The following is a 17,474-nucleotide window of genomic DNA, read 5'->3' on the forward strand; positions in this document are numbered from 1 at the left end:
AAGGGACCGAAGCTTCCAAGAGACGAGGCAGGTAGGAACGTCTGGAGGCTCATGCATTTGCCAGGGTTTATCAACCCCGACTGCCAACTTAGCAGTTCGAAAGCACGTAAAAAATGCAAGTAGAAAAATAGGAACCACCTTTGGTGGGAAGGTCACAGCATTCCGTGCTGGCATGACTCAATGCCAGCCACACGACTACGGAGACAGCGCTGGCTCTTTGGCTTTGAAACGGAGATGAGCATGGCCCCCCTAGAGTTGGAACGGCTAGCACACATGTGCGGGGGAAGCTTTACCTTTACCTATCAACCCCAGAAGGACGATATCTGCCCCATGTTTCCCTTCGAAGGATTTCTTGGACCAGCAGGGTCAGGAAGAAGTAGCACCAACAGGATACATTGTCCTGGGGGCAGTTTTGGGAAATGGAAAGGGCAATCTGATGCTCTCCATGACCAACTGGACATCTGGCAGAGCAGATGGACCCCCAAAGCAGGGGGTCTCTAACCTTGGCAACTTTAAGACTTGTGGACTTCAACTCCCAGAATTCCTGAGGTATGAAATTCAGGTTGGACAACCACCTGAAGTGTCCTTCCCTGGATTCTCCAGTCCTTATTCTTGCCTTTTTCCTTTTTCATTAAAACAAAGAGAGAAAATCAGTAGTAGGTGGCAAATTGTTGTACGCTCAAGTCTATCTATGCAGGACTGTGCAACTCTGCCCCATAAGGATGCTAAACAGAACCTCACTTAAACAGCATATCTAAATGTACGTCCCCTTGTAGGTGGCATACCTGAGATATAAAGATTAAACAGTGAGGGTGCCATACAGAACTTTGTGTGGAAGATCGATGTTGAGTCTTCTTAACTTGCTAACTTCGTCCCCCACAATGATCTGAAAGGAATTCTGGGAGTTGAAGTCCACAAGTCTTAAAGTTGCACAAGGTTGGGAGATTCCTGCACCGGAGGATGCTCAGCCTAAAGCCCTCTCAAACTCAGGAGCGACCCAATCGAAGAGGGGTGGTTGATTTTAGACTCCACATTAGGCCAGCCAAATCAATCTAACCAGATGATTAGGAACTACCGTATTTTTCCAGATTATAAGATGCACCGGAGTGTAAGACGTACCATGATTTTGAAGAGGTAAATTTTTAAAAAAAGGTTTTGTACTTTGCTGGCTTCCCAAACCCCCTGCATGCCTCGGTTTTTGCAAAAAAAAAAAAAAAAAAAGGATGGGGCAAGCAGAGCATTGGGAGGCTTGTAGAGTCATCCTGGGGGATCAGGGGGGCAAAAACAGCCCATTTTTTGCTCATTTTTGCCCTCCCCAGCCCCCAGGAGCACTTTGAAAGCCTCCCAAACCCTCTGCACATCCATTTTTGCAAAGGGGGGGTGTCGGTAAGCCAAAAATGATGTAGTCAGTGTATAAGACGCACCCAGATTTTCACCCTCTTTTTTTGGGGGGGGGGGAAGGTGCATCCTATACTCCAAAAAATACGGTATGTCCCTCTGCCTGGTGTCTTCTGGCCTCCTCAATTTCCCGTCATTGCAAGGTGAGCTGGCTGGCTGGGCTAAGATTAGGTCTGAGACGGGATCCAGCTTGCCAAAGAATCGATATGCAAAATAAGAGCGCAAAAGGGTGGAGGGGAAAGTGAGAAGTTGCAACTCACAGGCTATCATCTGGAGACAGGTTGTCGTTGTAGAAAGAAGACGTCTGGCTTTCCATCTCCGCAAGCCTACAAAAGAGAAGAAAGCAGAGTCCGTAGACAACGATTAGCCCCCTTGTCATCGAGGCATCACATCCTTACGTTTTCGTGATGATTACTAAGGTGAATTTTAACAGTTTGGTACCTGTGTTGTTATTTTTTTTTTACATTGGGGTTCTGTGCCACTTGGAATCACTCTTGGTGAGATGAATTTGATTAAATTATTTGATTAAAGAAAATGGGTCTACCGCTTTACTACCTAGAAGGATAGTAAAGGTAGCTCAGTGGCTAAGAGGATGAGCTTGTCGATCAGAAAGGTCGGCAGTTTGGCGGTTCGAATCCCTAGTGCCGCATAAGGGAGTGAGCTCCTGTTACTTGTCCCAGCTTCTGCCAACCTAACAGTTCGAAAGCACGTAAAAATGCAAGTAGGAAAATAGGAATCACCTTTGGTGGGAAGGAAACAGCGCTCTGTGTGCCTTCGGCATTGAGTCACGTCGGCCACGTGACCACGGAGACGTCTGGCTCTTCGGTTTTGAAACGGAGATGAGCACCGCCACCCCTAGAGTCGGGTACAACTAGCACATATGTGCGAGGGGAACCTTTACCTTACTACCTAGACTAGACCAACTGAGTTTGCTTCTTCTTCCTCTACCTTTTTAACTGAGTGTACCACTTCCTTCCACTTACTGTTTGACCTTGGGATTGGCCCTCTCATTCGGCTGAGGGATCGAATGACCTCAGATATATATGGCAAGTCAGACAGCGGCTGCACTAGCCGCTGGTGGGCCACAACAGTTCCTTCCGTGAGAGCTTCCAAATCTTACCTGCTAGCAAAGTGCTCGATCCGAGAATGGGTGTCGGCATGTGGCAACATCGGAGAAGAGGCTGGCCTGGAAAAACACCAAAAAGAAGCATAACAATTTAAAAAGCCAACTAAGTACATCAATCCAAACATTTGCTACATTAGTGGGAGACTCTCGTTGGATACTAGAATTTACCTGCATTTTTATTTTATTAAAAAGTTTTGCACATTGGAAAGATAAACACAAAAAGATACAGAATAAAATTATAAGGAAAAAAAGAGCGAGTAGACATAATGGGCTTCCTTCCCCCTCATAATCCACCCCCCCCTTTTTTAATCCTTTAATGACCCCATAATCCCTTGCAGGGTGGAGTCGGGGCAATGAGCTGAATATTTACTGGCCGGACGCCCTTCCTGTCGCCAATGCAGAGTTCGCAGCTGATATTTACTCACATCTGCCGCTACCTAGAACTCACCGCTGCTTGATTGTGAGGCGAGAGCTCCCCCTCTAGGCCGCTGCACCACTCCCCTCATATCCATCCCTTATTAATCGGTAAACCCAGAAATCACCAGTTCCTTCTTATCCATTGGCAGCAAAAAGCTCATAAAAGGTTTCCAGTCTCTTATAAAAGAGAAAGTGGTGTCCCAAATGCCCAAACCCAGCTCTGATTGATCAGAGGAGCTGGGAAGTGGAAGGCAAGAGGACTTCAAAGCTGTCTCTCCACTTTCAACTCACGTTTCAACGACATCTGCCTCCAGCACGGATTGGACTGGCAGGTACCCTCTCTGGGGATGCTTGCTGAAGTACTGCTTGGAACGGAACTTGTTTTTCAAGGTGGTAGCAAAATCCCTCATGTTCTCGCTGGAAGTGGTCTGCAAAGAACCAGGGATACCTTCAGGATTAAGGTCCGCCAAGAACCAGGATTAAGAGCCAGGGACACCTTCAGCCTGGCACTTGGCTGGGTCCAACAGGAGCAGGACAGATCTTTGGGAAGATTATAATCAGGACATGGAAAGCAAGACGTTGTTGAGCTATTCTGAATCCTGGCGAATAGCATCAGCCTTGCAAGCTAGTCCAGACAAGAAGTACATCCAGAAGCACCAGCTCAAACTGCCCAAGGAGCTTCTGGTTCAGTTCTATAGAGGAACCATTGAATCTGCCATCTCCAATCCTTATTCTTGCCTTATTCTTTTTTTCATTAAAAACAGAAGAGAGATCATCCTAATAAGTAGCAAATTCTACCCTTAGGTCTCTGCAGGACTGCACAACCTGCCCCATAAAGATGCTAAGCACAGCTTCACTTCAGCAGCACCCAACCACCGCGCATAGATCTTTGCTGACAATGCCTTCCTTCTCTTACCATCGTGTAATATTCCATGATGGGATAATGCAGCTTGTTCCCCTTGCTGGCTCGTCCCGTCAAGAAACAAGCCTGGCAGATGTCCACGTTGAACTGCTTGAGGCTGCGGTACCTGTAGCAACCGCAAAAAATTGTTCCTTGTTAAACTGGCAAACCCAAATATAGATGTCAATCCAATGCCTGCACAACCCACATTCGTCTGAATTGCACCAAACCAGGATACGGACAGACTCCGCAGGGTGGGATGCAATTCCAATTTAAACAAACTTTCAACTTAAAAAAATAAAGAAATCTAAACCTGTTAAAACTACTAGAGGTATCCCTTCGGATATATTGCTTTTTATGTTTTTAAATTGCACCCTGAAATATTGGTTTTTGGAATCAAGATTTGGTGGCAGAATCCTGTCGGGGCCACAGCTGGATCTTTAACAGATTAACAGAGTTGGAAGGGACCTCGCAGGTCATCTAGTCCAACCCCCTGCCCAAGCAGGAGAACCTAGATCTGCCTCTACCTAGGATTGAACTCCCAACCTCCTGATTGTTAGGCGAGAGCTACACCTCTAGGGCACAGCAGCGTCTTGTCCCTTTGCATGGTATTGCATGCTTCTTTTCTTGATCTTCTGAAAACCCCGTGCATGGCTAGAAGTACCGGAAGGATCCAATTCATCTGAAGTTTGGGACATGGAGGAATAAGAGGCAGAGGATGGGGTGGGGTGTCGGCTTGGTTCTTGTCCCTGAGGCTGATCAAAACTGAAAACAGTTGACACTTAGCGACGGGAGAAAACTGACTGCCCCCTAATGACCGTTTCCTAATAGCGCTCAGTCTATGAAGACGTATCCAAGGATTTTGATTATCTTTCTCTCTTATTCAGGGGTGTCAAACTCAATTTCATTGAGGGTCACATCAGGGTTGTGTTTGACCTCGGTGGGGAGCCTGGCCAACTTGGTGTCACTTATGTCGAGGGCATCTGCGGTGGCCTGAGGACTCTGCCAGCTAAAATGGGTTCACAAACTCTGTTTTTGCCATGAGAGCCTCCTGCCACTCTCTGCCAGTGAAAACGGAGCTCGGGGGGGGGGGGATGCGCGCCCTCCCCAAACTCTGTTTGCACCGGCAGAGGACAGCAGGAAGCCATCGCGGCTCCGTTTTCACTGGCATATTTTGAGCAACAGGGAGCCGCAGCAGAGGGCTGAAAGAGCCACATGTGGCTCCAGAGCCATGGGTTGCTGATCCCTGGGACTAGCTGACCAACAAGGTCCCTTACAATTCTGTTGTTATTCTGTTAAAAGGATTCATCTGTACCCACCAGCCTTCCAGAAGAATTGACAGACCCCCCTGTGTTACTTTCCGTACCTGAAACCTTTGATGGGACATTGCCTGCAGATGGAGCACTTAGTCTGGTGTTTTACTTGCTCAGCAATGGCTACTCGGTGGAGGACGGCCAGCCACACCATTGACTGTGGCTCTAAGTTTGCCCATTCCAGGAACTGAGCTGCCTCTATGGATGCTTTGCCATTTCCCTAGAAGAAGGAAAGGAGACAATCAAATCCCACAACGTCCGAGGCTGTACACTTTCCCCCTCTGAATCTGTAATATAAAACTCCCTTTTTTAGGACCCTGTAATTCACAGGGTAGAGTAGGGGTGACTGGATGGAACTGAGCGTTTATTGGCCGGATACCCTTCCTGACGCCTATGGGGAGTTCACAGTAGATATTTTTTTCCTCCAAATCTATGATATTCTATATTTGGTGTTCTTTGGGCTTGAGAATGAACAGGGTTAAAATTATGAAATCTGGTGAATGTGACGTGACAACAAATTGGATTAAAACAAACTTTGAGAGAATATGATTAGATTTGCATGCTAATCATAGCAGCCCACCCCTGATTACACGTTTGTCAAAAAAAAAAGTAAAGATGATGGCTGCAGTTATCTGATCAAAGTCTTACTCCTTTTTTTACGTGCGTGTTGCATGCGTGCCACACGTAAAAAGGCAACAGGGCTCCACTCTGCCATTTTGATTTTTCTAAACTCCCCCCCAACACACACACACATACAAATGCCCCTGGGAAAAGCGGAAACAGTTTCACTCACAAAGCGGAAGCAGCTGCGCACGCTGGGCTCCACGTTGCTCCCCCCGAAGGCCGCCACTTCCCCCAGCTGTCGCGGGACTTGGATGGCTTCGTGGAGCAAGATGCCGAGATGCCTCTGGTCGCAGAGCCCGCTGGAGTTGGCCACCTGGCTGAAGAGGTCTGAAAACAGGAAGGAAGGAAGGAAGGAAGGAAGGAAGGAAGGAAGAAAGAAAGGAAGGAAGGAAGGAAGGGCGTGCATCAGAGGTGAGATTCTACCGGTTTGGATTGGTTTGTCTGAGACGATAGCGGAAATCGTGGCCCTGCCCACTCACTCTGGCTCTTCCCGCATCCCATTTAGGCCCTTTTTGGGACAAAAGTGCACACACATGCTCGCATTTGCCAACTGGTAGGGAAGTTAAGTGAATACCACCCTTGGCATGCATAGATTACAGGGAGGAGAGAGAAGAGGAAGAGCAGCTGAAATCACAGCCTTCCTCATGCCATCTTTCCGGTCTCCTAGGCAGAAAATAAGCTTGACTCAAACCTATGTCTGAACTGTTAAAAATGCAGAGGAGAAATTTTAGTTCCGCGGAGACTTCAATTCTTTACATTCTCCCTGAACTATAGTCCCAGCGGTCTTTGGAAAAAAGACACGATGGCTGATATGCGAATATGCACATATCAAGCACATGTCAACTTTCAAAGGGTATTCAAGCTGCTTTCATTTTTACTGTTTCACAGCTTGCCAACAGATGGGGAAGGGAGGGAGACATTGGAATGTACATTCCAGGCGATACAAAGAAACTGTCTCGTGGGGATCAAGGACACTCCAGCAGCTGTTGGCCAGAGGCGTGGACGTTTTCCCATAACAACACCTGGACGCCTACTTGGACAATGTGACCTGCGTTAATAGGGGGAGGGAAGAGTCTATACTTTAATTATATTGAATTGCACGGGAATTAACCAGACTTGGTTTTGTTTTCATCCTGTGCCAAAATGATAAATAAATCTTAAAATTAAGAGATTGGATCATCTCATCAGTACTTGCTGGGTTCATCAGTAGGAACCATGACTAAACGCCGAAGGTACACAGAACGCTGTTACCTTCCCACCAAAGATGGTCCCTATTTTTTTACTTGCATTTTTACCTGCTTTCGAACTGCTAGGTTGGCAGAAGTTGGGACAAGTAATGGGAGCTCACTCTGTTATGAGGCGCTAGGGATTCGAACCACTGAACAGCTGACCTTTCTGATCGAGAAGCTCAGCGTCTTAGCCACTGAGCCACCACATCCCTTTTGTCGTTCCCTATAGCTCTTGTCTCTTGGTGAAGCAGCTTTCCACCCCTGCCAAAAATTAAGAGCCGGAGAGCTATGAAACATGGCTGCCATCCAGACCGAGGACCTTTTCTTGGATGCAGCTGCCCATGACTCTCTCTCTTCATCCTTGCTAAATCTGGAAGCCTCCCCCTCGGATTCCACCAGCCGTCTTCTGCAGAAGTGACTCACACTGGAATTTCTCCTTCACCTCCGTGCCGCAGAGACACGCGACGCCCGTCTTGAAGGAGAGCGCTCGCATCTTCCCGCTGCGCCCACTGAAAGAAAAGGAGCGGGGTGAAACCTTTGTCCTCTGTTCCCTGATAAAAGCTCCGTCTTTTGCCAGCTAGTCAGAAGAACGGGGAGCTCTTCTTTACAAAGCTCCTTTTTATTCCGTCGCCATCTGCTTCCTTGTTGTTTCCATGCATAGTTCTTAGCCCCCCCTCCCGCACGAGAATTCCACTTCAGTTCAAATTCCCCGGGTCTGTTCTGACCCAGGCTTCCTTAGGAAGCAAGACTCTTGGTCCCTGCAAAACCTCTTTTATTTACACGACTGTGTAAATTCCTTTCCTTCACAGTCAGCAGAAGTAGCCTGCAATAGTGGATTCTAACCACTGGGCCACTGCGGCTCAGGCTCGAGACGGACTTACAGCAGGGGTGTCAAACGCGATTTCATTGAGGGCTGCTTCAGAGTTGACCTAAGGAGGCCGGGGTTGGCGTGGCCAGGGTGAGCATAGCCAGCTCGACGTCACTCCTGTTGGGGGCACCTGTGGTGCCTGAGCCCTCTGCCAATGAAAATGGGCTCCTGAGCTCTGTTCTCATTGGCAGAGGGTTGCAGGAGGCCATGGCAGCTGAAAACGGAGCTCGGGAGCAGTTTCCAGAGTCTAAGTACCCATTGGGCTGGATTCGGCCCCCGGGCCTCGAGTTTGACACCCTTGACTTACAGTAATCATCTCATTTTTGCCCAAGGGATGAATGAGGAATTGACTGCTTTTTTCTGAAGTAATAATCAGAGAGAGAGAGAGAGAGGGAGGGAGGGAGGGAGGGAAGGAGAAAGAGAAAAAGAGAGGTTTTAGCAAGTATTTCCTCTTTGCAAAGGTGTCTTGTCTCCAATACCTGTCAAAAACGTTGAGCAGCCAATTCAAGCTCATGTCCACGCAGAGAGGGACATTGACCAGAATGCCTCTTTCCTCCTCCAGCCGCTCATACAGAGCGGTCAAGCAATGGATCACTTCCACCACGTCCATCACGTGGTCACTGGGCTGGAGCTCATGTTCATTAAACACTTCCAAGGCTGTGGACAACGTCACCATATCCACTGTGGGGTAGAAAAAAAGGAGGGCCCAAACCGCGAGATTATTGTGGGGAGACAAATGGGGGGGGGGGAAGCAGCCACAATACATCTCAGTAGCAATATCACTTAGACTTATATACCACTTCACAGTGCTTGACAGCCCTCTCTAAGCAGTTTGCAGAGTCAGCCTATGGCCCCCAACAAGCTGAGGCCTCATTTTACCCACCTTGGAAGGATGGAAGGCTGAGTCAACCTTGAGCCAGTGAAGATTGAACTGCTGGCAATGGGCAAAATTAGCTTGCAACACTGCATTCTAACCACTGGGAGGGAAGGTAGGTAGGTAGGTAGGTGGGAGGCTGGAAGGGAGGGAGGGAGGGAAGGGAAGGAAAGAAGGAAGGAAGGAAGAAAGGAAGGAAGGAAGGAAGGAAGGGAGGGAGGGAGGGAAGGAGGGAGGGAGGGGGGGAAGGGCAATAGCTATAGCATATAGAATAATGTCATCCGGGAGGAGATGGATGTGCAGACAAGACATGTGCGCATCTCCTTCAAGGACACATATGAAGTTTGTGGTGCAGACCGATCTGAATTCTATCGGAGGCAAATACAACTTGAGTGGATGGAGGAAGGAAACCCAAGGAAGGACAAGGGCTTACATCTCAAAGCCTTCTGCACCCGGCGTAGCTTCATGGCCGTACGGTAAGCAGAATATTTGATGTTGTTTAAGTCAGCTGAAAAACGAAAAGGAGAGAAAGGAAAGAAGCCATTGATTTCATATCCTTTCCCTTGACAATACGGGAGATCCTTGGCTCCCAATAATAGCAATAGCACTTAAGACTTATATGCCACTTCACAGCACTTTACAGCCCTCTCTAAGCGGTCAACAGAGTCCGCATTTTGGCCCCAATAATCTGGATCCTCATTTTACCCACCTCGGAAGGATGGAAGGTTGAGTCAACCCTAAGCACCGTCAGGATCGAATTCCTGACTGTGGGCAGAATTAGCCTGCAATACTGCTTTCTAACCACTGTGCCACCGTGGCTCCTAATGCAACATCCAATCAGCTACAGTAATAACATTTAGACTTATGTACCGCTTCACAATGCTTTGACAGCCCTCTCTAAGCGGTTTACAGAGTCAGCTTCCCCCCTCCCCAAAGAATCTGGGTCCTCATTTGACTGAATTTCGGAAGGACAGAAGGTCGAGTCAGCCTTGAGCTGGTCAGGATCGAACTCCTGACAACGGGCAGAGTTAGACTGCAATAGCACTTATATACCACTTCACAATGCTTTACGGCCCTCTCTAAGTGGTTTACAGAGTCAGCATATTGCCCCCCAACTATCTGGGTCCCCAGAATAATCCCTTTGCCTTATTAGGATTATCCAAAACACGTTGGAACTGCAACTCCTGGGTTTTCTCAGGCGGTACGCTGCCTGGGAATTGTAGGTATAACGCATTTGGTGGTGAAGGGCAGGGAAAGATTGTTCTAGAGTTTATTAACTGCCAGTTCCCACTGTTCATGAGATGGCATTCCAAGGTAGTTGTTGATTTGCAAAAGTTCATTTATTGACCATTCAAAGTTCTAACAGTACTGAAAAAAGTGTTCACACTTCAAGACCCTTTTTCACACTTAATGACCATCGCAGTCACATGATCACAATTCAAATGCTTGGCAACTGACTCGTACTGACGACGGTCGCGGTTCTCCAGGGTTAAGTGATCCCCATCTGACAAGCAAAGTCCATGAGGCTCAATTGTGGTCGTTAAGTCGAGGATCACCTGTACTGTTTTTCTTACCCAGCGTTTGGTATAATTCAGTCATCTTTGGATGGTCCCAACATGTGGTCTGGGCTTGGTGGCTAGAAAAAAAAAGTAAAAATAAATTAAGACGCAAGGCTGCTTTAATTACCCCAAAATAAGACCTAACCCAGGGGTTGGCAACTTTAACCCCTCCAAGAGCCATTTGGACCCATTTCCCACAGAAAAGAAAACACCAGGAGCCATAAAGGTCCTAACTGGAAGTCTGGAGCTGACCGGAAGTCCGGTTCCCCCACCAGAGAGTCTCCTCCTAGCGTGGTGTCCTTTTTCCTCTGCCAACTGGAAGTCCAGTTCCCCCACCAGAGAGTCTCCTCCTAGCGTGGTGTCCTTTTTCCTCTGCCAACTGGAAGTCCAGTTCCCCCACCAGAGAGTCTCCTCCTAGCGTGGTGTCCTTTTTCCTCTGCCAACTGGAAGTCCAGTTCCCCCACCAGAGAGTCTCCTCCTAGCGTGGTGTCCTTTTTCCTCTGCCAACTGGAAGTCCAGTTCCCCCACCAGAGAGTCTCCTCCTAGCGTGGTGTCCTTTTTCCTCTGCCAACTGGAAGTCCGGTTCTCCCAACATAGAGTCTCCTCCTAGCGTGGTGTCCTTTTTCCTCTACCTGTCCTAACTGAAAGCCCTATGAATTGTGGAGCTGACCAGAAAACCCGCTCCTTGCCATACAGTCTCCTCCTGGCGCGCCGTACTCCCCCTTCCCAACCGGAAGGTTGTCTCAAAATTGTGGCACCAACCGGCAAGAGGGAGCCGCAACAGAGGGAGGAAAGAGCCACATGCGGCTTTAAAGCCATGGGTTGCTGACCCCTGACCTAATCGAAAAATAAATCCTAGCATGATTTTTTCAGAATGTTCATAATATAAGCCCTCCCCCCCCCAAAATAAGCCTCAGTTAAGATTGTCAGCCAGATGGATGCATTATATTTTCCCCAAAATAAGACCTAATCAGAAAATAAATATAAGAACCAGTCTTATTTGCGGGGGAACACAGTATGCTTTTCACACAGTTGAATTGAATTTTGGTAATAATAATAATACTTAAATTGGAAGCTTGGATGGAAACAAATATCATGAGTCCAAGGCTCATATAAATAATACAAAGATACACTTTGGCTCCTGCATTGAGAACATAACTGATTGGTATGGGGGGGAGGGGGAGGGCGGAAATCAATGATATTGATTTTTACAAGGTACAAATGAAGGTTTAAAGAAAAGGATATGGCAAGAGGGCTGAAGGTTGCTAAGAATAATGAAGGTCGAGATACCGGAGGAAGCTTCGTAAGAGATAGCTTGATACTCACTTGATGTAGTAAGGGACTTTATTGGGAGAAATGGCTCGCTCCCAGGGGACCTGGACTGAGGCTGCAGAGGAAAAGCAAGAGAATATTTGTTAGCTCAAGGTTGAACTGTGGGGTCCTTGGTGATCGCTGAGCTTGGTTGTTTTCTTTGCAGATGTTTTATTACCCAACTAGGTAACAACATCAGAGCTAGAAGGGAGAGGAGGAGGGAGGAAGAGGAAAAGGAATGTAGGGTCCTTGGTGCTCTCTGAGCTTGGTTGTTTTCTTTGCAGATGGTTCGTTACCTTATTAGGTAACATCATCAGTGCTAGAAGGGAGAGGAGGAGGCAGGAGGAAGAGGAGGAGAAGGAGGAGGACGAGGAGGAGGACGACGACGACTATGGGATCCTTTGTCCTCTCTGAGCTTGCTTGTTTTCTTGCAGATGTTTCATTACCCAACTAGGTAACATTATCAGAGCTAGAAGGGAGAGGAGTAAGGAGGAAGAGGAAAAGGATTGTAGGGTCCCTGGTGCTCTCTGAGCTTGGTTGTTTTCTTGCAGATGTTTCATTACCTTATTAGGTAACATCATCAGTGCTAGAAGGAAGTGGTTGCTCTCATTTTATGCCACGGGTATGCAAAAGCTCACGAGTACATAAAATGAGAGCAATTCCCCATTTAGAAAACATAACCCCGTTGCACCTACTTGAGAGGAAGTGTTGAGATCCTGGCCCAAAGTCCCGGTGAGCATCTTGAAGGTGCTTCAGACGGTCATTGATGGAGACCTGTGGGGAAGATGGACCTGTCAAACGTACGTTGTGCGAAAAGTTCAGCCTTTCGGTCCGAGCGAGCAGTTTATGGCTGAGCAGCATCTAGAGGCCAGCTGTTCCCCCGCCGAATCCTCCCCAGAGTAGGGAGCATGGGATTTGTAGTTCAGCATAACCCAAATGTGCCCATTCACAGGGAAAGCTGAAGTTTGGGTAATAACCCAACAGCTAATAACCGATAAAAAATATACGCAGCAATAATGAAGGACCATATTTACAATAATGAAGGACTGGTAAATGAAGTGAGCATTTAGAATACTTTATTTGAAAATGAAGGAATAATATTTTAGTTTGAATGTATGGCATACGAGGATAACAATGAATACAAACATATTTGATGGATGATCAATGGGACTATGCATAATTGAAAGTAGTGATGTATGAACATAAATAGTTGGGGGGAAATGTTTTTTGTTTACACTGCAAAAAATAATTAGAATGAGATAAGTGATTACCCAAAGGTATATTGTTATTAAATAGATAATTAAAAATGCAAGGGAACTAGGTTTGCTGAAAGGAAAGACATTTTAAATTGCAATTGATCATATGATGCAAAATGAAAATAAGGTACCTGTTCATATTAGATGAAAAATTTGTGATTGTATAGATGATTGAAAATATGGATGCACAAAGCTTGTAACCAAACGACATGCTGCATGTAATGGATGAGAATTTTTTATTTAAATATTTTAAAAAAAACATACGCAGCAGGTGGCTTCCAAGTCCGCTTGTCTATATTTTGGGAAGTATGGGAGTGGGAGAGGAGGACCTGGGTCGAAAGCAGACCAGACTAGGCACCAGGGTGCTCTAAGCCAGTGACGACGAAGCTTTACGGCACCGACTGACGAAAAGGGAGCCTACGTGTATGTATGTGGTTGTCGGGCTGCAACCTGGAAGAGGAGCTGCCTAGGGGGCATGCACGGACCAGAAAATGAACTTCTGATTTACGGCACGGGTGCTGGCTAGCTAGACTTCTGATTACTGGCACCCATGCTCAGGCCTGAAAATGGAAGACCACGTCTTTCAGTTTCTGGCGCTGCCACAGACATGAAGGTCAGCTGATCATCACATGCGCATGCACGCCAGAAACCCGGAAGAGGAACGGGCGACGAAGTGCATGCCAGGCAACATGGCTCTGCGTGCCTCTTGGGAAACGGGCGCCACAGGTTCACCATCACAGCTCCAAGCTTTGTCCGGGGTGTCTCACCTGTAGTTGTTTCCAGCGTGTGTTGATCTGTTCTAGAGCACGGGAGTTCTCCATGGACAGGTGAACGTCGGAGATAGCCAGCTGGTGTGCGAGGTCATTCACAAGTTTCACCCCGTCTTTCATGGGGGAGAGCTCCTCTTGGAACAACTGGGGAGCCACATCCGTCCAAGAAAAAGCAGGAGAGATTAAAGGGTGGGGGAGGGGAAGAGACAGGCATTAAAAAAAGCAAATAATTAAGTAACCTAGAACCGGGATCCCCAACCTTTCGGACCTCAGGGATCACTAAATTCATAGTTTTAAACCCTGTGGACCACTAATATGATCTGACTCATGATTGGCTGGGTGGGCTTGGCTAGATGGTCATATAACTGGGCAGGCGTGGCCAACTCAATGTCACTCACGTCGGGGAGCGCCTCGCCGGCTTCTACTCTACAGACCTGACTCAACCCAACATTGGACCCTAGTCACTTTGCATGCTTCTAGTCTTAATGCGCAATGAGATGCTGAGTCTACAGTTTCCTCATCTGCTTAATTCAGGGGTCAGCAACCTTAAACACTCAAAGAACCAAAAAGGTCCTAACGACATGCCCCCGTTCAATTCTGGAGCCAACCAAAAGTCTGGTTCCCCCACCATAGAGTCTCCTCCTAGCATGGCATCCTTTTTCCTCTGCCGACCGGAAGTCCGGTTCCCCCACCATAGAGTCTCCTCCTAGCACAGCGTCCTTTTTCCTTTTACCATTTTTCCTTTTACCGACCAGTGACAGGGAGCCTCAGCAGAGGGATGAAAGAGCCACATGTGGCTCCAGAGCCGCAGGTTGCCGATCCTTGGCTCCAGATCTCTTAGACAAGTGCAGGATGAGTAACCAAAGTTTACCTTGGTGGCCTGGATGTGCTCCGGCAAAGAATCGATGAAGAGGTCTCCAATGGGCTCCCATGTCCCTTGCACACTTTCAGCTTGGTTGAGGGTGGTGCTGAGTTCTTCCATGGTCGCCTTGATCTCCAGCAGCTGCTCTAGGGTCCTCTCAATGTGACGGTGCTGGTCGACACAGCGGGCGGTCAGCTTCTCCCACAGTTCGCTGGCCACCGTTGCCTGCTTCCACACAAAACGGCTGATATTCTGGATCCGGTGTCTTGGGGAGACGTCTAAAAAAGAGAGCATTGAGGAGGGAGAAGACCTGATGTTGAATTTCCAGTACTGCAATGGTGTCATCAGAAAGTCCGATAGGCTTTGGGAAGTATTTTATCAATGGTTAGAAGGAAAAAAAGGGGAAATTGGAAATAAAGACAAGAAGATGAGTAGAAAATATGTTAAGATAGAGGTATAAACAAGATGACAATTGTTAGTATTATAATGTTGAAGATAATCATGATTAATGTTAGTTTTGTATTTTTATTAGAAGATACGTTAAGAGGAAAATGAATAGGTTAACAATGTTCAATTGCTTAATATATTGTAATTTTAGGATTAGAGAATTAATATTAATGTGAAAGATGTTGTAAATGCAGAAAGCTGTTGCACAGAGATATCTGCACCCCGACGACACACATTTTAAGGAAAGGTGAAATGTTTATATGTTGAATGTCACTGTGTTTATTTGGTTTGCCAGCTGTGCTTACATTCTGAGTTATACAGTAGAATGAACTGACTCTTATCTCTAAGCTTCACTGCGCATGTCACACATTCCACATTCTTTCCTTCACTTTACTTTTTATTTTGTTCCCCTGCCAAGGCAGACAGGAACTCTGCCAAAATGTAATCATTAGCTTAGTAAGTTTTGTTTTATTTTTCTTTACAATAAAATGTTTTTCTTAGAATATATCTCGGGTTTATTTTGCTTATTTAAGAAGCATACTTCAAGGAAATGCCATGATTCATACCTCGTTAATTACAGGGCTCAATTTACCCCTGACATTGAAAAATAAAAAACAAAAAAACTTTTTATTAAAAAAGAAAGTCTTTTTTTTAAATAGACTTTCCTTTAAAAGACCAATAGACTTTCAAACATCAGAGTGGAGAGGAGAACATTAGAACAACTTGTAGGATCAGACCAATGGCCATCTAGTTCAAGGGTCTCCAATCTTGGCAACTTTAAGAATTGTGGACTTCAACTCCCAATTCTGGGAGCTGAAGTCCACAAGTCTTAAAATTACCAAGGTTGGAGAGCCCTGATCTAGTTCAACATTCTGAAATACACAATTTTGGTCAGAAACTCCCAGTATGGAGAGGAGGGTAATCACTCTGTTCTACTTGTGATAACCAACAGCTGGCATCTATTTTATGCTGCTTATGATTCAGGAGGTTGTACATATTTCAGCAATAAATAAATTAGCGGTAGATTAAAAATAGAAGGCGAACAGGCTTTGGGAAGAAAAGGAAGGAGGAGGAGATGGGAGGGAAGGAAGGTTGGATAGCATTGTTTTCACTATGGTTTCCAGGTTAACATCCACAAATGTACACATTGTGTGAATGGTGGGGCCTCCCGAGTTTATGAGTGTATGGGAAGTCTGTATCATGGATACAGAAGAAGTTTCCCATGGTCAAATATGAAGAAGTAGAGAAATGTATTGAAGGGAAAGGGGGAAAGTATCTGTGGACAGAGAGGAAAAAAGAACATTCCATGAAGGCAGAGCATCCTCAGCAGGGGTAGATTGAGAGATGATGGTTTGGAGAAGAGGAATGGAATGATATCCATGGGAAGATCATGGCTAGCTGGCTGGCATCCCAGTCAAGAGACAACACTTGATGTACTGTTGCTGGAATAGCTGGCTATCAATAATTTGGGTCTACCAGGCTTCCTAATTTTGAATATTTGATTTTCCCAGTTCCTTCAGAAAGGTTCTTATTCATTCTGGGTAACCGTTTCCTATCAAAGGACTTTTCCTGGGCTGGGCTTTTAAGCAGCAGTGAAATAAAGGTCTCCCTAAGATACTAGCAAGAGCAAGAGCACTTAGATTTATATACCGCTTTACAGTGCCCTCTCTAAGCAGTTTACAGAGTCGGCCTCTTCCCCCCAGCAATCTGGGTCCTCATTTTACCCACCTCGGAAGGATGGAAGGCTGAGTCAACCTTGAGCCTGGTGAGATTCGAACTGCCAAACTGCTGGCAGCCGGTGATCAGCAGAAGTAGCCTGCAGTACTGCACTCTAAGCACTGCGCCACCGTGGCTCAATATTACTTTGGAAAGCAGGAAGGCAATACCGTATCCACTAATACTGTTTGGAGAGATTGTTTTTCAAGATGAGAAGTTAGGTTGAAAGACCAATCCGCAAGCCGACACACATTTGCCCCTGCTGAGCTGGCAGCCTTTTTAAGTTCAGAGGGAGTTAAGAATAAACGAAAATGCTTGGAAAGCGCAAGGCCAGACGGAGAGAGAAAACAAGCAGATGTGCCAACCTTTGCTGTCAAGATTTACATCTTCCACTTCTTCAAATGGGTGCTGAGTAAGGAAAACTTGAGCCGATTCCAAAACGGAATAAATGTATGGTCCCCGAGACTTCACTTCTTCCATGAAGGCCTACATCAGGGAGAGAAGACCACAAGAACTGAAGGGAACTCCAAAAATTACTGTGTCCATGCACAAGATAAAGCTATTATATACTCACAATTTGCTTTGGTTGAATCAACTCTTTTTTTGGATCTTATGTACTAGTTAGAAATGGCAGCTTTAGGACTCTGGAAAGGGTCAGCCTTGCGACCTTCTCAATTTAGATTTTGGAAGTGGACTTGAGGACAACGTGAGCTCAAGACACTTCAGAGGAATGTTAATGGGTTGATTAAGCTCTACCTCAATGGGAACCTTCTTTTCTTCTGTTTGAGTGAGCAGATGACCAA

At 46.4% G+C, this 17,474-nt stretch overlaps 1 protein-coding gene across 6 annotated transcripts in view; it reads right to left on the reverse strand.

Moving 5' to 3' along the window:
* DRP2 (dystrophin related protein 2) overlaps window positions 1-17,474 on the reverse strand; it is a 39,958-nt gene that overhangs the window by 7,574 nt on the left and 14,910 nt on the right. For all 6 annotated transcript variants that reach the window (XR_014176298.1, XR_014176299.1, XR_014176300.1 and 3 more), the window contains 15 exons: window positions 17,037-17,157; window positions 14,518-14,786; window positions 13,644-13,790; window positions 12,316-12,394; window positions 11,636-11,696; window positions 10,325-10,386; window positions 9,184-9,258; window positions 8,356-8,557; window positions 7,432-7,517; window positions 5,949-6,106; window positions 5,209-5,375; window positions 3,858-3,969; window positions 3,233-3,369; window positions 2,519-2,584; window positions 1,659-1,724 (listed from right to left, as the gene is read on the reverse strand). Coding sequence is in view for 2 of the 6 variants with exons in the window: in XM_081963871.1 (XP_081819997.1) it covers window positions 1,659-1,724; window positions 2,519-2,584; window positions 3,233-3,369; window positions 3,858-3,969; window positions 5,209-5,375; window positions 5,949-6,106; window positions 7,432-7,517; window positions 8,356-8,557; window positions 9,184-9,258; window positions 10,325-10,386; window positions 11,636-11,696; window positions 12,316-12,394; window positions 13,644-13,790; window positions 14,518-14,786; window positions 17,037-17,157 (1,808 nt within the window). In the remaining 4 variants the exon portion in view is untranslated. The remainder of the gene's footprint in view (window positions 1-1,658; window positions 1,725-2,518; window positions 2,585-3,232; window positions 3,370-3,857; window positions 3,970-5,208; window positions 5,376-5,948; window positions 6,107-7,431; window positions 7,518-8,355; window positions 8,558-9,183; window positions 9,259-10,324; window positions 10,387-11,635; window positions 11,697-12,315; window positions 12,395-13,643; window positions 13,791-14,517; window positions 14,787-17,036; window positions 17,158-17,474) is intronic.

The sequence above is a fragment of the Natrix helvetica genome, assembly GCF_964273705.1.
Source record: "Natrix helvetica genome assembly, chromosome: 11".
In the NCBI taxonomy this organism is placed as follows: domain Eukaryota; kingdom Metazoa; phylum Chordata; class Lepidosauria; order Squamata; family Natricidae; genus Natrix; species Natrix helvetica.